The sequence below is a fragment of the Elephas maximus genome, chromosome 1 (genome assembly GCF_024166365.1).
Source record: "Elephas maximus indicus isolate mEleMax1 chromosome 1, mEleMax1 primary haplotype, whole genome shotgun sequence".
Taxonomy (NCBI): Eukaryota; Metazoa; Chordata; class Mammalia; order Proboscidea; family Elephantidae; genus Elephas; species Elephas maximus.
Window position 1 is genome coordinate 72,400,169 of NC_064819.1, and position 24,456 is coordinate 72,424,624.

Below are 24,456 nucleotides of genomic sequence, written 5' to 3' on the forward strand. Positions count from 1 at the left end.
CTTTGCTGGGTATTGCAATAGGATTATCTCAAAACATTTTCAAGCACTGGTGCTATTTGAAGGAAAAGACAGTATCAGGAGGCATACCTTCTTTGGAGGGCATGAAGGGCATGAGGAAAAAATATGGATTCCTCCCATGTTATATGAGCCCTCTGGGTTGTGAAGATTGCTCCTAGCCCAATAAAGCCTCCTAAGGTACCACAGGAAAAAGAGGAGTTACATGCTTTGTGTTAAGCTTAAAAAAAGCAGCCAATATTTTTCAGTAGTCATTATTCCTAATTTGAATGTCAGGTTTTTTTCTTTTCTCTTTTTTTTTTTTTTTAAATAATGTCAGATCTGTGATTAGGATCAAGTTTCTGTCCAATATTCTCTTGATTCATTAAAATAGCAGAATTGAGATCCTGCTCAACTCTTTTCAGTTTTTAACTTAGACAAGTCAGTGAACATGGTTGCACCGTCTTTCACCCTTTTTAAGGTGATATGGTTGGATCAGGTAATGTATATGGTTCCTTTTAATTCTAAAATTCTATATTTATTTTATTTTGCACAAAGTCACTCGTTACTTTAAAGTGATCCTCCTCTAGTTTTTGTTGTACACATTTGAGTTTAACTAAATGTAAGCCCTTTGAGAGCCCACACACTCAACTTTTTTATTTTCCTAAATCACTCAACATAGTGCCAAGCTTGCAGTAGACCAAAACCAAACCAAGCCCACTGCCGTTGAGTTGATTCTGACTCATAGCGACCCTAAGGGACAGAGTGGAACTGCCCTGTAGAGTTTCCAAGGAGTGCCTGGTGGATTCGAACTGTTGACCTCTTAGTTAAGTGCTACGGCTCTTAACCACTATGCCACCAGGGTTTCCTTGCAGTAGACAGGCATGCTCAAATATGATGTCAGGAATTACCTTAAACTAGCTTTTGAATAAGAAAGGATATAAATAATTAAGAAAATATTAATAAATGAAATTTTAAAAGAAAAATTACAGACAATTCTACCACCAGGGCAACTCTTCAATTTTTCATAGCCCTCTCAAGACTTTAGTTACTTGTATTTTTTTTTTTAATTGTAATCTTAATAAACATTTTAATTATGATTTTTTATTTAACGTGATATCCTAAGCATTTAAAACATTTCCACAGACATACAGTTATATAGCTACAAAATATTTTCTTTAATTTTTTTAACACAAAAATCATATTGCCATCGAGTCGACTTGGACTCATAGCATCCCCGTAGGACAGAGTAGAACTGCCCCATAGGGTTTCCAAGACTGTAATCTTTCCCGAAGCAGATTGCCACATCTTTCTCCCTCAGAGAGGCTAGTGGGTTAGAACCGCCAACCTTTTGGTTAGCAGCTGAACTTTAACCACTGCACCACCAGGGCTCCTTATTAAAAGTTGGGATTCTTATTAACATAAGAGACCATCATTTATTTAACTCTTTCCTGTCATCAGGCCATTAGGTTGTTTCTTACTTTACCTATTTTAGAGAATACTAGTGGGAATGTCGAAATGGTAGTTAACATTTATCAAGTGCTTATTCAGCGTCTTTATTAAATTACATGGCGTCATTAAATTTTAATTTTTCCAGCTATAAAAAGGAAATAGTAATACTTAACTAATGTTTTATATTGGGGAGGATTAAAAAATAAGTGCATATGGCAAGAACTCAGTAAACATCATCTCTGACACCGTTATCAACATCCCTTCTTCTTAGTCTTCAGTTCTCAATTTTAGAGATCACTTTCTCTGGGAAGCCCTTTTTGGTTTTCTTAAGACTGGGTAAGATGTCCCTCTGTGTGTTTGGTGTTGTTGTTAGTTACCGTCAAGGAGACCCTGACTCAGTGGCGACCTTATGTACAAAAGAGCAAAACGTCAGTTTCCGTGTCACCCTGACGATTGCCAGCATGTTCCAGTCCATCCTTTCGGCTGTTGTGCCAATCCATCTCACTGAGGGTCTCTCATGCCCTCTCGGGCCTTCTACTTCATGATGTCTTCCTCCAGTGATTGAGTTCTGATGATGTGTCCAAAGCAAGCAAGTCAAACAGTGTGACCAAAATGACCTTTTAATAATTTTATCATAATTACATATTTACTTCTTATCTGCTACGCTCTTGGAGGCAGGGACTTTGCCCTTTATGTCATTGTGTTCTCAAGACCTTCATAGCAATGGTACATCATAGTGTGTGCTCAGTCAAGATCTGTTGAATGAATGAATGTTTAATTAAAATGTTTAATTAAATTAAAATGTTTAATTAAAACTTAATTAATTAATTAAGTTAAAACTTTGCACCTGTGTAGATTTATAAGCATGAAGTGAGTTTTTTTTTTTTTAGCTTTATGGAATGGTCAAAGAATGTTTTCTCTTACAGTCCACTGATGTCTGTGAACAGATCTTGAGGGTGGTGAGTAGGTCCAGTCGACTGGAAGAATTGGTGTTGGAAAATGCTGGACTTAGAACGTGAGTATTTTCCTGAACACACACACACACACACGCACACGCACACGCACACACACAGTAATTTTATGCAAAAAAAGTCCCTGTTATACATTTTTTTGGGCAAATGCAAAGCCTTGTCGTGCATTATTTTCCTGTGTACAATCTGTGCGTTGTATGTGTGCGCCCATTATTTACGTGGGCGCATTATTTGTGAAAATAAAAGTTTTGGGCATTTAATCTTCAGTTAATTAATACATAGTTTTAAAAAAAGTCAGGCTACTCACATATAGACAATAGTGTTTTCCCTTCTGAACAAAGAAATTCCTATGAGCCCCATCCTTATCATGACGTCACAAATTTAATGACATCTTTTGTTGTCCTGTCGCTTAGTATTTTTGAGGGTTCATGATGTAGTGGCTAAAAGTATGAATTCTGAAGCCAGAGGCCTTACGACCTTGGGCAGGCTTTTAAGCCCTCTGTGCCTTAATCACAAAAGAAAGGTCTGGTAATCTGCTTTTGTACAAACTACAGCCTAGAAAACCCTACAGGGCAGTTCCACCCTGTAACATATGAGGTCACCATGAATCAGAATAGGTTCAACAGCAACAGGTTAGAATGTAACTAAAATAGTGATTTTGATTTTTGTTAAAATACAGTGCTGGCAATTGTAGCCTTTAAAGTCAATAATTAGAGCAATCAGTTTGGCATTCATGAGTATTGCATGAAATAAGAACTAAGATAGAGTGAATAGCCTACTGTAATTTTCCTGAGAAGTAAAATCCGTACTTGCCCATCTTAAGAAATTGCCTAACCGTTTTTCCAAAGTGGCTGGATGCTGTTAAATAATACTACTTGGCCCCTCCAAGTAGGTTCCATTCAGGAGTATTATTTAACAGCATCCAGCCACTTTGGAAAAACGGTTAGGCAATTTCTTAAGATGGGCAAGTACGGATTTTCCTTTTTCTTTTGAATGGGATTTTGGCCCATTTGGCTTTCCAGATTCTCTGATGAAGAAATATACTCATGTAATTTAGATTGGGTGTTAACAAATATATGATCTATAGATTAACATCGTAAGAAGGTTTTCCTCTCTTATTTTTTTATTTCAACAGTTTTACGTTTTGTATTGTTCAATCTTCCTGTTTTTGTTTACTTACAGAGATTTTGCACAAAAACTGGCCGGTGCTCTAGCCCATAACCCCAACTCAGGACTCCACACGATTAACCTTGCTGGCAACCCACTGGAGGATAGAGGTACCGTAGCATTTGCGTTAGCGTCGATGCCAGAATTGTAACAGGGTTAGGGAATTTTGATTTCGCTCTGCCTTAATAGTGGTGTCAAGGTAAGTTGTAATTACGTTATAAATGCTGTTGATGCTCTTGTTGGCTTCGAGTTCTTTCCTCCCTTTCATGACAGTATTCTTGCTAAAACTTTATTGTCTGATTTAAACATTTTTCGAAGGGATGCAAAAAGAGAAGAGATCATTTTTTAAACAATCATATTAATTATCTCTTTTTGGGTATCAAATTGCCACAAACTTAGCAGCTTAAAAGAACACAAAAATTATCATCTCAGTTTCTGGGGCCAGTAGCCTCGGTTCTTTTAGCTGAGCTCTCTACTCACGATCTCACCGGGTTGAAATCAAGTTGTCAGCCGAAGCTGTGATCCCATCTGTTGCTTGAGGTCCTCCTCAAGTGTACTGGTTGTTGGTGGAATTTATTTCTTTGGGGCTGAAAGACAGGCCCCATTTTATTGCTAGCTATTGGCTGGAGATCACTATAGCTTCTAGAGGCTGAAATCAGGTCCTTGCCAAGTGCCCACTCCTCACAAAATGGCAGTTTGCTTCATCTTTGAGGCCCACAGGAATGCACCTCTCTTTACCTTTTTAAAAAAGGGCTCACCTGATTAGGTCAGGCCCACCCCAGACAGTGTCCCTTCTGATTAACCCAAAGTCAGCTGATTAATAACCTCATTATAGGGGTGATATCCTGTCATCTTCACTGGTCCCATTCACATTCAAGGGAATTGTACAGGGTTTTTTTTATGTACAGCAGGGGGCAGAAATCTTGGGGACCATCTTGGAATTCTGCCTACCACAAATATCTTTTAATATTTAACAAGATTTGAATATGGTAATAGGGAGCAGTTGAAAGGACTGGAGTTCATGATGAGGCAGAAGAAGGTTTTTATTAAAAACGCTTGCATGGCTAGAGGGAAGACTGAATAGGTTTGGAAAGTGAAACTTGAGAATTTGAATTCTCATTACTACAGCATTGATGGATGGGACTTAAGAAATAGCTTTATCTCTAGAGGGAATATTTTGTTTTCATTATCTGGTGGAAATGTTTTCCAGCTTTGTTGAATAAGGGCCTTTCATCTATCAATGTTATATATTTGATGAGGATTAATTATTAAACTGGACTGAAGATACGGATATAGACATTCAGTTTTGCTTTTTGTTCCTGATACGGACATTGTTCTATGTCGAAAAAGATAGCTATGTTGTATGCAAGCAAAAATCTCTAGGGTAACTTTGCAGCATCTAGACAGAGAAGTGAAACTAAAGGATGGGTTTGATGGAATTAGAAAATTAGGTCACATGAAAAACATCCTCATAGGAGAAACTAAAGCTAATAGTAATTGATGCCTGCCCCTGGAATTGGAGCCTCTGGGTAGTAAAAATGGTTAATGATCTCCACTGCTGAATGCAAGGTTGGAGATTTGAGTCCACCGCCTAGAGGTGCCTGGGAAGAAAGGCCTGGTGATCTACTTCTGAAAAAGCGGCCATCAAAAATCCTGCAGAGCGCACTTCGGCTCTGATATGCACGTGGGATCGCGTGAATCAGAACTGACTCACTGGCAACTGGTTTATCCTGGGAATTGGAGTTTTTCTGGGGTATAATAATTTCTTTAGGAAAACTACATGCTCTATTAGTCAAATGCTATAGAGAAGTGAATGTGAACAAAGGGGGAACTGTGTAGATCACCTTTTATACACAGGACGGCTGTTTTGGTTTAGCTTTTAGATGGACAGGACACAACCGTATTTATCTGCTGATGGGATGGGATCAATAGAGGTAGTTGTTGGAGGCAGGTCCTTAAGAAAATGAAATCTAGAGGGCAGACATACCAGGAAGGGGCACTTCTCATTATTAAAAAAAAATCCTATTGCCCTCAAGTCAGACCCATGGCAACATCATGTGTGTTACAGAGTAGAACTGCCTCAGAGGGTTTCTGTGGCTGTAATCTTTATGAAGAATACAGCTTCAATATTGGGGGAAGACTCCTTAACAGCCTGTGATATGCAGATGACACAACCTTGCTCGCTGAAAGTGAAGAGGACTTGAAGCATTTACTGTTGAAGATCAAAGACCACAGCCTTCAGTATGGATTACACCTCAGCATAAAGAAAATGAAAATTCTGACAACTGGACCAATAAGGAACATCATGATAAATGGAGAAAATATTGAAGTTGTCAAGGATTTCATTTTACTTGGATTCACAACCAATGCCCATGGAAGCAGCAGTCAAGAAATTAAACGAGGTATTGCATTGGGCAAATCTGCTGCAGAAGACCTCTTTAAAGTATGAGAAAGCAAACATGTCACTTGGAGGACTATGGTACACCTGACCAGCAAGGCATGGTAATTTCAGTCACCTCCTATGCATGTTAAAGCTGGACAGTGAACAAGGAAGAATGAAGAAGAATTTATGCATTTGAATTATGGTGTTGGTGAAGAATATTGAATATACCATGGACCGCCAGAAGAATGAACTAATCTGTCTCCGAAGAAGTACAGCCAGAATGCTCCTTAAAAGCGAGGATGGCAAATCTTCATCTCACATACTTTGGACATGTTATCAGAAGGGTCCAGGCCCTCCAGAAGAACATCATGCTTGGTAAAATAGAGGGTCAGCAAAAAAGAGGAGGATCCTTAGCCAGATGGATTCATAACAGTGACTACAGCAGTGTGCTCAAACAGCAACAACTGTGGGAACGGTGCAGGATTGGGCAACATTTTGTTGTGTTACACATAAGACCACTATGAGTTGGAACTGACTTGATGGTACCTGACATCAACAGCAACAACAAGAATTTTTATGAAAGGAGATAGCCGTGCCTTTCTTCTGTGGTGCTGCTGAGTGGGTTTGAATTGCCAATCTTTAGGTTGGTAGTCCAGCACAAACTGTTTGTACCACGCAGGGGCCTTTTCCTTAGTCATTAGGGTAATGCAGATTAAAATTACAATGAGATGCCATTTCTCACCCAGAAGGATGGCTATAATCAAACTCGGTATTGATAACGATGTTGAGAAACTGGACCCTCTGACATTGCTGGTGGAAATGTAAAATGATTCAGCCACTTTGTAAGGGTTAGACAGTTTCTTACAGTGTTAAATACAAATTTGTCATTTTGTTAACTACGGTTGAGTCGGCCCTTGATTCATGGGTGAGGGTTTCTTGGCTGTAATCTTTATGGAAGCAGTTTGCCAGCCCTTTCTTCCGCAGAGCTTCTGGGTGGGTTTGAACCATCAACCTTTGGGTTAGCAGCCAATCCCAAATTGCTTTCACCATCCAGGTGACTGCAAATTGGCCATATGACCCAGCAATTCCACTCCTAATATCACCCAAAAGAAATGAAACATATGTCCACACAAAGACTTGCGCATCAGTGCAAAGCAGCATTATTCATAATAGCCAAACGTAAATAAGCCCAAATGTCCATCAACCGATGAGTGGATACACATAATATGGTGAATACCTACAATGGAATGCTACTTAGCGATAAAAAGGAGGTAGGGCTGATACATGCTACAACATGGATAAATAAACCTCACAAACATTATGCGAAATGAAAAGAGGCCATTTCCAAAAGATCACATATTGTTGGACTTTGGGGCTCTGGGAGGGAAGAATGAGCCTGAGACCTTTCCTATTCTTTCCTCTTGTGTACCTCGTATGCTCTGAGGTATGGCCGTGCTGGGCAACATGCTGCCTCAGGTGTGGTTTCTTCTATCAGGCCCTTACCTCTGAGTTCCTCTAACCCTTATGCTTAAATTTCTATGATAGCATTTACCTCATCCTGCTGCATTATAATTAAACAAGTCCATCTGTCTCCACCCCCCTGCAGATTACTTCCTCACATACCCATTCTGGAAACCCTGGGAGTGTAGTGGTTAAGAGCTACAGCTGCTAACCAAAAGGCTGACAGTTGGAATCCACCAGACACTCCTTGGAAACTCTATGGGGGAGATCTACTCTGTCCTATAGGGTCGCTATGAGTCGGACTCAACTTGACAGCAGTGGGTTTAGTGGGTCATACCCATTCCTGGCCCTTCTTTCTCCTTTCCCCTCCAAAGACACACAGGATCTACTATAAGACCTTGTACGACGTAGTCAGTATTTTCTTAAATTGGTTTTGATGTAACTTAATCTTAATTTCTTCTGTGGTTTTTAAATTGCACTTGAATGGAGTTTTTTTTTTTTTTAATATAGAGTCACGGCATGTGTTCAGTGATGGCATCTCCTTACCTTTTTTTCTCCACAGCCCTACCTGTGGAGACCTGCCATTGTATGTCCTTTCACCTACCTACAGTCCACGCTTGGTGTTTTAATCATTTAATTCTAAGCCTCGTGTGCACATTCTGACTCACCAGTGTGGTTTCCGCTTACATAACCCTCAGGTTTTGGCATTGCTATAATATTTTCTCACAACAAGGCATTCTTCTTCTCTGCCCCTTCTAGATTCTTCATGGCTGTGTTTGGTAGTGTCCTTGGGTAGCTGTCAACTCCAGTACTTCCCACTTCTCTTCACTCTTGTATCTGAGCCTCCTGAACTTCCTTATAGGTCAGTTGTCTTCAGGCTAAATATCTGAAGATGAGTGGTAGCTTTTCAGCTCATGAATGGAAGTGCAACAAGAAATCTAATTGAGTGTAAAATAGTTTATTGAAACTTTAGGGAAAGTTTTAATGATTTTTGTTTCCGAGCATTTCAATGGCAGTATTTTATGTTTGAACACAATGAAAAGCATGGGGAGGAGTGTGTAATGAAATTGTAGATCGTATAAACCCAACCGGAGAAGGAAACTCAAAGAAACACAAACAAGTTGGGTCTTTGCACCGTAAGTAGCCCACAATTGCGAGGAATTTAAACACCAACTGGCATTTGAGTCTGCACCTGAACCATCTACTCAGGGACTTATTTGGGAACTCTCAGAGAGAGTTTTGTGACGGGACTGTTTCTCAGGAAAGCTTTTCTTGCTGATCAGTTTCCTGCATGGCACCATTGATTAAGTAGCTTCAGAAAGTTCCAGACCCCCAGTGGTCATCAAGTTGATTCTGACTCATGGCACACCCATGTGTGTCAGAGTAGAACTGTGCTCCACAGAGTTTTCACTAGTTGATTTTTTGGAAGTAGATGACCAGGACTTTTTTTCGTGGTGCTTCTGGGTAGACTCAAACTTCCAGTCTTAAAATTAGCAGCTGACTGTGTTAACTGTTTGCACCACACAGCCAGGGACCCCTCAGAAAATACAGGAAAGGTTCATTTTTTGTTTTTACTCTAAAAGTTTGTCTGCCACCCACCCTTAGTTTATTCAATTTGCCAAAGATACTGGGTCACCCACCTTAAATTCTTCGTATCTCATTTCTGAATTTTGCCAAAGTGAAGGTTCCTTTGCAAAACAACTTACCTTTTCACAGATTAAGTAGCTGATCTCTCAGCTTTCTCTTTCCTAGGATAAATGTATCACGTTTCTTCTGTCTCAGTGGCTGTATTTGTAAATTGTCTTTCTTCTCTGTCTTTGTTGTTGACATCTACCATTTTTGAGTTCTTTAGTGTGTAATTCTCTTGTCTGTGAATAGACCTTTACCAGGAGGCTGCCCTCCATATCATGGCAACTTCTGCGTAAGGGCCCAGAGTTACCTTAGAGAGTGAGTCTTTCTGATCAAACACTCAAGTTTGTGATGCTACAACCACTGAACTAATGGATCCTTCTCACGAGGCGTCTGTGGTTGTGCCTTCTGGAGGAATATTTTTTATGTGCCTGGTAATTTTTACTGTAACAGCTAACATTTACTGAGTATATACTGTGTGTCAAGCATTGTGTTAAGCACTTTTCATGCATTATTGCATTTAACCCTAACCCTCCACTGCCAACTGTCAGTGTGTGATCCTGTGGTGGTTTGCATGTTGCTGTGATACTGGAAGCTACGACTTCAGTATTTCAAATACGAGCAGGGTCACCCATGGTGGAAAGGTTTCAGTGGAACTCCTAGACTAAGACAGACTAGGAAGAAAGGCCTGGTGATCTACGTCTGAACATTAGCCAATGAAAACCTTATGGATCACAAATAATATTGTACTATACAGTGCTGGAAGATGAGCCCCCTAGGTTGAAAGGCACACAAAATTCACAGTAGCCACAGCAATGGACCCAGATATATCAATGATTGTGAAGATGGTGGAGAACTGGACGATGTTTCATTATATTGTACATGGAGTCACCGCAAGTCGGAGTCAACTCGGTGGCAACTAACAACAGCAAATTATTATTTCTGTTTTTCAGGTGACTCAACAATATGACTTTAGTGCTATTATTCTTCTCAATTAATGAATGCAGACTTAGTAAACTTCACTAGGTCACACAGCCTAATTTGAACCCGACTGTATCTTATTTTGGAGCCCTGTGGTGTAGTCATTAAGAACTCAGCTACTAACCGGAAGGTCAGCAGTTCAAATCCACCAGCTGCTCCTTGGAAACCCTGTCAGGCAATTTTACTCTGTCCTATGGGGTCACTATGAGTCGGAATCAACTTACCGGCAATGGCTTTGTTTTGGTATTCTATTTTAGAGTTTGTGTTCTCACACACAGTGTGTACTATACCCCAAAGTAAAGACTGTATGGAAAATGGAATATAGGAAGTATATATGAAGCATTCCTATAAGCAAGGATTTTATATTCTAGAAATAAAAATATGCTACCTTTAGTTATTGTATTTCATTTAGTCATAAAATGATTAAACTTATTTAAGAGTTTCTACCCTGACAGCATTAGATACTTAGTCTAGTTTATATCCTAAGGAGGGAGAGAAAATTTCATAGATCAATTTAGTTCTCTCATTTTCTTTTTAAATGAACAATTCTGACCCCCCAGTTACACCTTTCATTCCATTAGCACTTAGCAAGGGCGTTGCTTTAAAGAAGAAATATATTTACAACATGCGGTTACCTGAGAACATAAAATAAAACATTTTATCAAGAAAGCAGACCTATTTTGGATTTTTTTTTTTTTTTTACAAAAAAAGAACTGCCGATGCAAACCTCAAATTCCAGTAAAAAGATGAGACTTAATGGTCTGACTGAGACTGGAGGGACCCCAGAGGTCATGGTCCCTGGACTCTCTGTTAGCCCAAAACTAAAACCATTCCTGAAGCCAACTCTTGGGACAGAGATTAGACTGGATTTTTTTTTTTTTTATAAGACATAAGGTACTAGTGAGTGAGCTTCTTGGCTCAGGTAGACGCTTGAGACTATGTGGGCAGCTCCCATCTGGAGGCGAAATGAGAAGGCGGAGTGGGACAGAAGCTGGTTGAATGGACATGGGAAATACAAGGTGAAGAGGAGGAATGTGTTGTCACATTACGGGGAGAGGAACTAGGGTCACATAACAATGTGTGTATAAGATTTTGTACGAGAAATTGACTTGAACCGTAAACTTTCACTTAAAACGCACACAAAAAATTTTTTCAAAAAAAAAAAACACCTGCCACCACATTACCAGTCTTACTACCATCAAGACCTATAATCTCTTATTTTTTTTGAAAATTTCATCAAGAGCAATAATTCATCACAACTTCTTCTTCTAGGATATAAAACCACATTTTTAATCAAATGGACTCTTAAGCAGCCATTATGTATTTCTAGTTACATAACCTGGAATTTGATAAAAATATTTTAACGGTACTATTTCGCATCTGTATCTTTAATAATCTTTACCTTTAATCTTGTTTACCTTAGATCCTGTTGTGTGTGTTTTTTTTTTTTTTTTTAATTATCAAATGTGATTTTATTCACCTTTTTTCTAGTTTAGGAGCTTTACTTGTTATTGCTTTCATTAGTTTTGGAGTGATACTTAGATTTCCAGAGAAGCATATTGCTGGATTACTCTCTTTTGTCTACCTTTTTTTTAAAAAAAAAAAAATAGTTTATGATTTAGGAATGAGCAGATGGGTGGGAGTCACATGTTCTGTAAGTTGTTTCACTCTGGTCTTGGGTTTGGTGATAGGCATTTTCAGTTTTATGTGGTGTTTATAGGTGTGTCTGACGCACACACAAAACTCTTAAAAGTTAAAATTGTCTTCTTTTGAAAGAATAAAATATATGCTATATACAGAAGGCCTGGTGGTGCAGTGGTTAAAGCTCTCAGCCCGCCAACCTCTTGGTTGGCAGTTCTAACCCACCAGCTACTCTGAGGGAGAAACATGTGGCAGTCGGCTCCTGTAAAGCTTTACAGCCTTGGAAACCCTATGAGGCAGTTCTGCTCTGTCTTACATGGTCCCTGAGTCAGAATGGGTTCGATGGCAGCAGGTTTGGTTTTTTTGGTTTTATGCTATATACACATATATATGTGTGTGTGTATATACATACACACACACATACATACATATACGTATACATTATATATATATGTGGAGAGAGAACGTATGTGCGTCATGAGAGGTCCATGATAACACCTATCGAAATTTAAAAGTGAGAATCTGGTATTCTTCCCTCTTCTATACCTAATTTTTCAAAGTAAATTTTTCATTGAGATACAATGTACATTCATACAAGTCTACAAATCCCAAGTTTACTCCTTGATGAATTTTTACAAAGCGAACACTCCTGAGCAACCACTACCAAGATCAAGAAACAGAGCATTTACCAATACCCCACAGGCCTCCTTTGTGGTTTTTCCCACCACCCCCACCCTCTGGTCCCCCCAACCCCCAGTGATAACTGCTCTTCTGTCTTCGGAGCCCTGGTGGTGCAGTGGTTAAGCGTTGGCTACTAACCAAAAGGTTGGCAGTTTGAATCCACCAGCCACTCCTTGGAAGCCGATGGCGTAGTTCTGCTCTGTCCTATAGGATTGCTATGAGTCAGAATCCACTTGACATCAACAGGTTTGGGTTTTTTTGGTTTGGAATTCTGACTTCTGTCATAGTGGATTAGTTTGCTTATTCTTGAACTTTATAAATATCAAATTAGTATGTACTCTTTTACATTTGGTTTATTTTGCCTCTCTTTATGGAGAATGTAATAATTTAACAAAAAAATTTTAATAATTTATTTTCTTGAATTGATAGAGGACTACTGAGATTAAATAGTTTTTCTGATATCAATGTAAAATGGTGGGGGTAGCATCAGACCTCTAACTTTACAACGGGGTGAAGAATCAAGTTCAACATAAAGGGATCAGACATATCTCCAGTCTCCAACCCTTTTCACCAAATCTGACATCAGCCATTCCTCCCATGGCAGTCTCATCTTCTCTTCTGGGTTTGATGATCTGTTGTAATGGCCAAACAACTCATAGACCATACTTACAGTTAAGTGGTTTATTAAGGAACAGGGTACAACTCGGGATCAGGATCAGGAAGCATGTGGGCGAAGTCTCCCTTACTTCAGTGTAGGATACCCCTCTCAGGCTCTTTCAGTCATGCAGACCTCTTCTTGCTTCTCTCCCCACCCCCCATAACAGGCTCCTTCTCCCCATCCCCCACCCCCACCCCAGGACAGGCTTCTCTTGGCCCTGCTCCCTGTTACCATCAGCTCTGCCACTAGGCCCTGTCGGGCCTGTTGTTATCTTCAGTGTTACAGTCCTTGATCCGTGTTACAACTCTTTTAGGAGGTTCCTTGCCTCCTCTCTCTTTGCTTTTTCTGTATTCCTTCGGTTTTTCTTCCTGCTTTTTTCTGTTCTGAAAAACTTCTGCGGGACTGGCTGCTTAAATACACAAATCCCTTATCAATTTCAAGGCATAGAGCTCCCGCCAGGGCCACAAACTGACCAATTCCCTCTGGGAAGGCCAAAGACACTTCATTTGTAGAGTAGGGTACAACTTATCTTATTTGCATAGTCTGTTGACCAATCCCTGCAAGGCACATACCAGTCACAGGGCAGAATGCAGCCCAGGATCAGACAAAAAAGTTTCAAAACTGAGATGTTTACAGTTTACCAGGAAATGTCAATCAACCTGGACAAAAGTAACAAACCCTCTGGGATAGAAAGTAGGGCAAAGGTAACTCCTCAGCGTTTAGGGGAAAAATCTCTCAAGATGTTTTCTCAGTGAACCAAGGCAAAAGGCCACATTTCACTACCATCAGTTTTGCTAAGTTGTGTTTTCTGTAAGGAATTAAAAAATATATTTTTCTAAATTGACACATTTTTTGACATAAAGATATTTATTATACCTTCGAATTATATTTGTAATGTCCGTAAAATGTCTACTGTCTTAGTTATTTAGAGCTGCTATGACAGAAATGGAAACCCTGGTGGTGTAGTGGTTTTTATGACAGAAATGGAAACCCTGGTGGCATAGTGGTTAAGTGCCACGGCTGCTAACCAAGAGGTTGACAGTTCATATCCGCCAGGCGCTCCTTGGAAGCTCTATGGGGCAGTTCTACTCTGTCATATAGGGTCGGTATGAGTCGGAATCAACTCGACAGCAGTGGGTTTGGTTTTTTGGGTTTTTATAACAAATACCACGAGTAGGTGGCTTTAACAAACAGAAATTCATTTTCTCACAGCTAAAGAGGCTAGAAGTCCAAATTCAGGGCGCTGGCTCTAGGGAAAGGCTTTCTGGGTGAAGTTCCATGTCTCTTTTTAGCGTCTGTTTCTTGGTTCCTTTGCAATCTCATGTGGCATGGCACCTATCTTCCCCTGTCTGTGCTTTTTTGCTGCTTACTTAATCTGCTCTTTTTATATCTCAAAAGAGAGTGATTTAAGACATATCCTACACTAGTCAAACCCACCCAGTGCCTGCCTACACTAGTAGTGGCTCATTAATATAACAAAGTAAACCTGCTCTCAAATGGAGTTATAACAACAGGCATAGGAGTTAAGATTAACAGCACATACTTTTTCGGGGGAGGGGGGGACATAATTCCTTTCTTTGGCCCCCCAAAATTTATGTCCTTCCTACATTCAAGACACACTCACCCCATCACCTCACTCCAAAATTCTTAAATCAACTCCAAGCCTAAAAATCTCATTATCTGAGTCATTTAAATCAAATATGCTTGAGACTTTAGGTGTATTCAATTCTGGTGCAAAATTCCTCTTCATCTGTGAACCTGTGAGATCTAGAATACAAGTCACCTGCTTCCAAAGTACAATGGTGAACAGAAACAAAGTAGGCATTTCCATTATAAATGGGAGAAATTAGAGGGAAAGAAGGGATAATGAGCACCAAACAAGTGTAAAACGCAGCAGAATAAATTACATTAGCTCTCAAGGCTTGAAAATAACCCTCTGTTCTTCTGGACCACCTGGGCAATGGCCCTGCCTTTCAGGCTCTGGGTTCTGGCCATCTTCTCTGGATTCTGGGTGGAAGCCCCTTAGCCTTGCATTTCAGCGCCACTTTCCAGGCCCACTGGGACGGCAGCTCTGCTCCTCTGGCTTTGAGTGGTTCTGTTCTCATCCATCTGAGTGGTGACCCCATGCCCTCTGCCGTGGCAGGCTTTGTTTTCCTGCTGCTTGGCATGGCAGCCCACCTGCTCAGCTTTGAGCAGCAGCCCCATCCCGGCCTTTGGGTATGGCAGCACCACACTTGACAATTGAGACAGTGGAGATCTTACTCTTTGAAACCTAGTAGGCCTTGGCTCTACCCTTTGAAACCTAAGAACCTGTGGCTCCACCCTTGGAAACCTAGAAGGTCATGACTTTTAAACTCCTTCCAGCAGTTCTGCTGATTTTCAAAACACTCCAGGAATGGTCCTTTTCTTTTCTTGGGGACAACAATTGTAGCGTCTTTGTCCTGTTTTCTGCCAGTAGAATTTCAAGAAGCATTCAGCTTTCCTATCTTTTGTCCTGTCTCTGTCCCCTGCAGTCTTTACTGATGAGTTTTCTGCTGTGGTAGCTGTTTAGATCCATCAGTCATAGACTTAATCTCTTTGACAAAAGATTGAGTAACCAAGTCCTTGAAGAGAGTCTTAAGGCATGTTTCTGTAGTTTGTACAACAGAATTTTCCAAATCTTTAAGTTCTGTTTTTATTGTGCATAGTTCATTTTTAAGTTCACCTTCTTGCATTGTACTTTAAGCAACACGTGGCCCCTTTAAGATTTTGCTTAGAAATCTACTCAGCTAAATGTCCAAGTTCATCACTTAAAAGTTCTGCTTTCACCAAACATTTGAACATAATTCAAACTCTGCCACTGTGTGAAAAGCATCACCCTCTCTCCAGTGTCCAATCACATTTTCATCATTTCTTTTTAAAGCCTCACCAGAAGCACCTTAAACCTCCACGTCTTGCAGCATTTTATCGATGGCACCATATCTGTTCTCTAAGATGACAGAGACTTTCTCTATGGCTCTCCTCACTTCTTTCTGAGCCTTGGACAGAATTGCCTTTGATGTTCATAATTCTACCAACAGACTTTTCAAGGCAATCTAGGCTTTTACTATCAAAAAAAAAAAAAAAAAAAAATTTTATTTTATTTTTTTACTATCAGGCACCTTAAATTTCTTCCAGTCTTCACCCATTACCCAATTCCAAAACTACTTCCACATTTTAGGTATTTGTTAGAGTGACACCCCACTTCTGGTACTAAATTTAGTTATCTAGTGTCCCTATAACAGACATATCACAAGTAGGTAACTTTAACAAACAGAAATTTATTTTCTCACAGTTTAAGAGGCTAGATCCTAAATTCAGTGTGTGGGCTCTAGGGGAAGGATTTCTTATCTCTCTGGGCCCTGGGGGAGAAGTTGGCTCCTTATAGCTTTTGTTTCTTGGTTCCTTAGAGATTGTATGTGGCATGGCATCTATCTTCCCCATCTGTGCTCTTTTGCCGCTTGCTTAATGTGCTCTTTTATAGGTCAAACAAGATTAACTTAAGACACATCTTACACTAATAGTGCTTCATTTTTTGGCTGTGTTCCATTTAGTTGATTTCTTCCTTTTTCTTTGCTATTTTCTTCCTTCCGTTTGGGGGGGATTAATTTGCTGGGTTTTTTTTTTTTTTTTCAGTCATCTTGAGATGGAAAGTTTGATAATTTTCAGTTTTTCTCCTTTTTTAATATATGTGTTTATGGCTATAGATTTTCCTTTATGCATGGGTAACAAATTTTAATGTCATGGTTTTGTTATTCAAAATATTTTTAAATTTTCATTTTGATATTGGGTTTGTTATTTTATTTATTTGTTATTAAGAAATGTATTACTTAAGTTCCAATTATTTGGTAATTTTCTAATTTTCTTTGTTTTAATTTTTATTTTAATTTCATAGCAGTGTTAGTCGTTAAGAGAACATTCTCGTAAACAAAAACCAAACCAAACCCAGTGCCGTCAAGTCAATTCCAACTCATAGCGACCCTACAGGACAGAGTAGAACTGCCCCATAAAGTTTCCAAGGAGCGCCTGGCAGATTCGAACTGCCGACCCTTTGGTTAGCAGCCATAGCACTTAACCACTATGCCACCAGGGTTTCCAACAAACTTGTAGTGGGATAATATTCTCCGTATGATTTGCAGTAGTTAGAAGCATACTCTGATTTTTTTGAGACTTGCTTTATGATTCAGCGTATGGTCAGTTTTAGCAAGTGCTTTATGTGCATTTTGCAAAAGTGTATTCTGCAGTTGTTGGGTATAATGTTACAAATATGTCAATCAAATTGTTCTTCATTATAATCTTGAAATGTTCTATTTATTTTTGGCAACTCTCACAACTTTCTGAAATTTTCTAGATCTTTAATGAATTTTTTTATTCATTTGTTTTATCAGTTACTAAAAGATATGTTTAAAAAAGCTCCCACTATTATATATATGTGTGTGTTTATAAATGGGAGCCCTGGTGGCACAATGGTTAAGCTCTCAGCTGCTAACTGAAAGGTTGGCAGTTTGAACCCACCCAGAACCTTCGCTGGAGAGAAGACCTGGCGATTTGCTCCAGTAACTATTACAGCCAAGAAAACCCTATGGGGTAATTCTACTCTGCCACTTGAGATCGCTATGAGTAAAAAATCGACTCAATGGCACCCAGTAAAAATAACTACAGTTATATATGCATTTTACTTTTATGACTTTAAGTTTTCCCTTCAAAAATTTGGGACTGTGTTATTGAGAGCATACACGTTTAGAATTATTAGTTACTGTTGAGTCTTTTCTGTCTCATGGTGACCCCGTGTGTACAGAGTCAAACTGCTCCTTTTCAAGGCTGTGACCTTTCAGAAGCAGGTAGCCAGGCCTATCTTCTGAGGTACCCCTGGGTGGGTTTGAACAGCCAACCTTTCAGCTAATAGTTGAGCCCTTAAGCATTTGCACCACCCAGGGACTCCTAGAATTGTTATATCTTTCCCTCATTTATCATTTGTCTCTAGTAATCTTTATTTTAAAGAGTCCCGTGGTATAGTAGTTAACACAATAGACTGCTAACTGAAGAGTTGGCAGTTCGAAACCACCATCCACTCGGGAAGAGAAAGGTATGTAGTCTGCTCCATAGAGATTTACAGCCTTGGAAACACTGTGGGGTTGCTGTGAGTCAGAAGTGACTTGACCGCTGTGGGTGGGGACTCTTTATTTTTCTTTTCTTAAAATCTACTTACAGATATACCAGCTTTCTTTTGGTTAGTGTTTGCATGATAAATCTTTTTCCATGCTTTTACTCTCACTTTTTCAGAGTACGTACATTTGCCTCTTAAAAACACCACAAGTTGGTTCTTTTTTTTTTTTTTTTTGGTTTAGGTTAGTTATCTTTGTCTTTTAATGTGAGTATTTAGAACATTTGTATTTAGTAATTATTGATTTATTTGTGTGAAAATCTACTCTATTTTTGTTTTTCATTTGTCCCTTTGTTCTTTTTTCCCCTCTCCTTCTTATCCTTTTGGATTAATCAAGTTTTTTAAATCACTCCATCTTTCCCCCTTCTCTCCATGAACTTGTTGGTTATTCACTCCTTTGCAAGTATGTATCAACTAAATATTAACCCCATTTAAAATTTTCAGTATGGATAAGCCTATTCAAATCTCTATAAATATTCAGAATAAAAAAACCATGTTTAGCATCCCTTAATCCAATGCTTTTCAAACTCATTTGACTGTGGACCACTGTGGGGAGGCAGGTAGACCGAGCTTGCAGAACACCCAGCATTCTTGAAGAAACGCCTATCCAGAGGCTTAGTCAAACTCTATGTCCTTTAGGTTGTTTCTGTGGGAGGTATTTATGTATGTATGTAATTTTTGATAAATTTGGGATTATATAATAGAGCAGCAACCAGCACAGTAGTTCTTATTGCTGCCTGCAGTTTGAGAGTTAGTCTAGGGGAACATATATTTAATTTTGTCCTGTAGAATTTAAGGAAGCTGTCCAAGAAGATGCACCTGGGAAGGTGATAACTCACCTGCATCAGGAGGTTGGCTAGGAAACCTGTAGGAAAGGCCTAAGTCTATTGATTATTTTTTCTCCCGAGGGAGCAGTTCTATATTCATTGCAATCTTTGGATGAGTTAGGTGGTATTCCCAGTCACTCACTCTGGCCGTTGCATTTAGAAAATATCTAATCTTAAATACCGTAAATTCCTGGTGAATTATTCCAAGGTGTGAAACCTATCTCTAAGAAATTAAAACATACTGACAAATGTCTGAGTTATTAGCCATAAGCCAAGTAAATATTGGAATCCATCTGCTAAAAGTGACGCTGTTATCCGAATAATTAATATTGCACCATTTGTCTTGACAATAATTAAATAGCATGCATCTGCTCATCCAGAAGAGAGATCAGCTCATTAAGACAGAGGTTAAAAAGAAAAAGAGGAGACAATTGTATCATTCTTCCCCAGAGGATATGCACATGAAACAGGGCCACAAGGTAAAGAGTAATGCTTGGCCCCAGGACATCTTTAATGGTAAAGTTTCGGATATTGTTATGCTTAAGTAAAGGATCTCCTAGTTTCTCCTACACCTATATTTTTATAGGTGGGACAGAGAGAAAAGCAGCCATGCTGGAAGATGATTAGAAAATAAAGACAGACATAAGAAAGAAAAATGCAATCACCATTAGAATCAAATTTAATTTTCTAATGCAGTTCTGAGAATTTCAAAATTCTAATAACCTCTTTTTTTCTTTTTCTCAGGTGTGTCCTCTTTAAGTATTCAGTTTGCCAAACTCCCAAAGGGATTGAAGCATTTAAATTTGTCCAAAACCTCATTATCACCTAAAGGTACGGTATAACTTACTTAACATTTCATCTGTCGTATTTCTATATAGTATATAATTATTCGATTATGCATGTGTTTTAAAATATATGTATCATAGTACTCTTGGCAGTTTTAATATAAAGAAATTATGTACTTCGAATTCCGAATGCCCAAAGTGCTTTCAGAGTAGAGGGTAATTTTGAAATACACATGCAATCTAACTTTTTGAACTTTGAGTCAGGTAACACCTGGTTGCCTCCAGCCCCAAGTTCCACATTCCCAGAGGCAGCTAATTGTGTTTTCTCTAGGTTTATCCTTGGAAAAACAAGCTGGACTTGTTTTTTTTTTTTTTTTTTTACAACTGTCTGATATATGAAGCCCTCGTGGCATGGTGGTTAAGTGTTCGGCTGCTAACCAAGAGGTCAGCAGTTCAAATCCATCATGCGCTCCTTGGAAACCCAATAGGGCAGTTCTACTCTGTCCTATAGGGTCAGTATGAGTCGGAATCACCTTGATGACAGCAGGTTTGGTTGGTTGGTTGTTTGTTTTTTGGGGGCGTGGAGGAGGTCAGATGTATTGCCTGCTTTAAAGGGAACTTTGGTCCTCACAGTTGAATCACCACTGTAGATTGACCTTCTGTGTTTCCCATCTCTGGAAATTGCCGTTCCTTCCTCAGGTCCCTTTCTGACTCTACTCACTCCCTCATCACACTTATCCAGTTGTTCACCAAATCCTGTTGTTCTCTTAAAATATTTTGGTACCCCAAACGCATTGCTGTTGAGTTGAATTCTGACTCATAACCACCCTATAGGACAGAGTAGAGCTGCCCCCTAGGGTTTCCAAGGCTGTAAATCTTTATGGAAGCAGACTGCTACACTTTTCTCCAGTGGAGCAGCTGGTGGGTTCAAACCCTCGATCTTTTGATTAGCAGCCGAGTGCTTAACCACTGCCCCACCAGGGCTCTTTTTGCCACCATAGCACTCTCGTAATACGTGAAGTCACCCTGCTGCATACATACACCCGTCCACCTAGTCTGCTCTGGACATCCGAAATGTGTTTCTCTCATCCCCACGTCTTCTCGGAGAGCTTCAGTTTATTGTCTAAAACCTTCATCAGTGATGATGTCTTCTGAGACATTTGCCCTATGTCTGATACCACAGCAGAATCTATTACCCTTCCCTTTGTATTGCCTCTAGACCACATGTGTAACATTGTCTTACAAATATTGTGTCCATCCCTACTAGGAGGGGGCTCTCCTCCAACCTGTGCTTTTCTCATCCATCCCTTTATCTTCAGCACCTCGCACAGAGCCCGGACCTCTGTGGCCTTCAATGAGAGTCGTCGGGCTGAACAACTTGCTGTTTCTTAAATGTATCACTATCTTTTGGAGGCAACATGTATAGTGGTTAAAAGTGTAGATTATCAAGCCACATTCCCTTGGGATGAATCATGGCTTTTCCAAGTATTAGCTGTACAGATGAATGTTTTTATAATCTCTTTGTTCCTCACTTGGGCCATTTGTAAGATAGATATAGAGTATCTACCTCACTGTGTCAATTAAATGAGCTAATATATACAGTGTCATTCTGAACACAGAGGACTCAGTACATACTAGCCACCATCTTCATCATCACCGTCATCTTCATTATCATCATCATCTTCGTCTTCATCACCACCACCACCATCTTGTGCTGCCATCTGTTTTTATATGCTTTTATTTTGTCCTAGAACAACCTCAGTGTCCCCACCCACAAACTGGGTGAGTTCTCGCTCATCCTGTAAGATTCTGCTCCTAGCTCACTTTCTGTTTGAAGCCTTCTCAGGAAACCTCCCCCATACCCCACAGACCTAGGTGCTCCTGGCTCTGTTACGTGGCACTTTGTAAATTCCTCCATGTTAGCGTTTTTCTCATTGCATTAGGATTGTGTCCCAGCCTGGGAGTTTTTGGACTATAAAGGCTTTGCCACGTTCATCACTGGATCCCCGGCACCTGGCACATCACAGGTTCTTGCTGAATGTACTGTGAGTGAGTGACAAGCAAAGTGGGCCCTAAATGATTTTATATCCATTCACACATTAGTCTGAACGTGCAGTTATCCTAAGAGTGATTTGAAATTGCACTTAGCCCCATAAATCACATGGTTTTATGTGCAAACATTTGCACACACATATTTAAAGTTAAGGAACACAAGTAGACTGCCAAAGGGAAAGATTTCCCCTGGAATTAGTGTTTGCTGACCTAGTGTCCAAAGCCATCTGTAGATCTTAAAGCTAGTCTTAGCCCTTTTACATTATCACTGTTGTACCTCAGCAAATCAGTTTTATAAAATATTTACCTGATGATTATCAATGTATTATATATTTATGGTAAAGATCTGGAAGCTATAAAAAAGTATAAAGAAGCAGGCAAATATTACTTGTAATGTCAACCCCAAGACTATCACTGTTGACAATTTGGTGACCAGCCTTCCTCACTGTTTTCTTGTATTGTTTATGTATCTGTACACGGTTTATTTATATACAGACAAACACGCATATACACACTCACGCATATATGGGATCATACTGTGTTTACTATTTCATAAACTTTTTTTTCCCCCAAAGTGTATTGTGACTGTTTGTCAGTAAATACATGACCACCTTTAATGGCAACCTAATATTCCAGGGTTTGGAATGGTGTTCCATAGTTTGTGTAAATAGAAAATCTGTTATTATACTTTTAGGTAGCTTCTAATTTTCCATAATGCATTGCAGATAACGCTAACAGAAATTCTATAGTTAAATATTGGTCATTTCTTTAATTTCTTCTTTAGAATAAATTCCTATAGGAAGAATTACTAGATCAAAGAGAATGTGCATTAAAAAAAGGAAGAAAAACCTTTTTGATATATATTGCCAAGTTGTTCTCCAGATATTTTGTACACATTCACACTTTTGCTATCACTTTTTCATTGATTGTCAATCATGCAAGCAAAGTATTCTGATGTAGTTTTAGTTTTATTTTCGTTAGTTGTTGGTACAGAAATTTTTTTTGTCATTTTAGGGGGGTAGTAGTGGTTCATTGGCAGAATTCTCTCCTTCCATGAGGGATACCCAGGTTGAACTCAATAGCCTGTTTCAGCAGAACTTCCAGACTAAGACAGACTAGGAAGAAAGGCCTGGTCATGTACTTCCAAAAATCAACCAGTGAAAACCCTGTGGGTCACAATGGTCTGATCTGCAACTGATCGTGGGGATGGCGCAGGAGCAGGCGGTATTTCGTTCTGTTGTACATGGGGTCGCCATGAGTCAGGGACTGACTTGACGGCAGCGACAACAACAACTACTATAGTCATTTCATATTTGTTTTGGGAGAGTTGCCAGTTAACATCCTTTGCCACTTCTTTATTGACCATATTCACCTTTTTTCTTATACAAATTCTCTATATAATAAAAGTGTTAATTATTTATCAAGTGCTCCATAGGTATATTTTAATTCTTATAGGATAGGGTTTTGTTTTCTTTTTTTAAACTGGATTTTATTTATTTATTTTAATTTGTTCATTACCACAAAGCACATAGAGGGTTATGGGATCATTTATCCTTCCTGGGACCTCAGTGTCACCTCTCATTGATGTTCCTGTCCCTCTGAGTGTGGTGGTGGTGGGGCAAGGAGAGGATGGGCACCAGCAAAGCTGGTTTCTTTCTAAGCTTTCTTGTGAATGAGAGCAACCCGCATTCCCTACACTGCTCACAAAAAAGGGTCGCCACATTCATCTCTTCTCTGCCATGAAGTATGTGTACATTAAGAAATGTGTTTTAGGAATTAGTGTTATTTTATGACATATAACCAAAAGAATTTCAAGTTGCCCTTCCTAGGATGTGTTATCTTGAAATACTTTTAAAATTTATTTTAGTTTTAAAATTGACTTCTTAAAGGTGTTTGTTAGTCTTGCAAGCTTTCATATAAGATCTGAAAATTTCCAGATTCAAAATAACTCAGATTAAATTACAGCTTTAAGCTTTTGCAGAGTTCGACTAACGTATTTCAGCTCTATGAAAACATTTATATTTGTGGCTCCCTGATTAAAGACAGACTTTTTCTTCTAATCTCCCCATGGCATCCTCACTGCCTCCAAATACTCTTTCTCTTCCTCAGATGTTAGCTAAATGATAGTTTTCTGGATTTTCTAGCAAATGTCCTGCTGGTTGCCAGATTATGTCAAGGCAGGGCCATCTGGTCCCACCTTTTTCCAGCTGTAAACACTCCAATGATAAATACGGTGACCAATCGGAATCGCTAGGCAGCCAGAATGGAGAATGATGTATATATAAATCTGTGTTTCGTTTGGGTTGTAAGAGCCCCGAGTTTTCCATCCTATACTTTTGTAATTTCCTGCTGTTAATGGGCTTATTAACGTGTGCTCAGGAGGCAGGGGAGGACACTCTTTATTCTGTTTCAGTAGCATGAAGCTGAGCTGATAACAGAATTCTCTCCTGATTCTTTCAGATGCTGGCCAACTGCCAAGCGCCTGTACTTGTCAAGGAGTGTTTTACTGTCAAGACTAATTTGGCCTTCTAATTTGGAATTTATTTTTCAAGTTTTGTTATATGTCACTACGGAAATTATTTTACAAATGAT

General features: G+C 39.3%; 1 protein-coding gene across 7 annotated transcripts in view; it reads left to right on the forward strand.

Moving 5' to 3' along the window:
* CARMIL1 (capping protein regulator and myosin 1 linker 1) overlaps positions 1 to 24,456 on the forward strand; it is a 398,843-nt gene that overhangs the window by 231,664 nt on the left and 142,723 nt on the right. For all 7 annotated transcript variants that reach the window (XM_049884969.1, XM_049884962.1, XM_049884966.1 and 4 more), the window contains 3 exons: positions 2,373 to 2,461; positions 3,600 to 3,694; positions 19,772 to 19,858. In XM_049884969.1, coding sequence (XP_049740926.1) covers positions 2,373 to 2,461; positions 3,600 to 3,694; positions 19,772 to 19,858 — 271 coding nt within the window. The remainder of the gene's footprint in view (positions 1 to 2,372; positions 2,462 to 3,599; positions 3,695 to 19,771; positions 19,859 to 24,456) is intronic.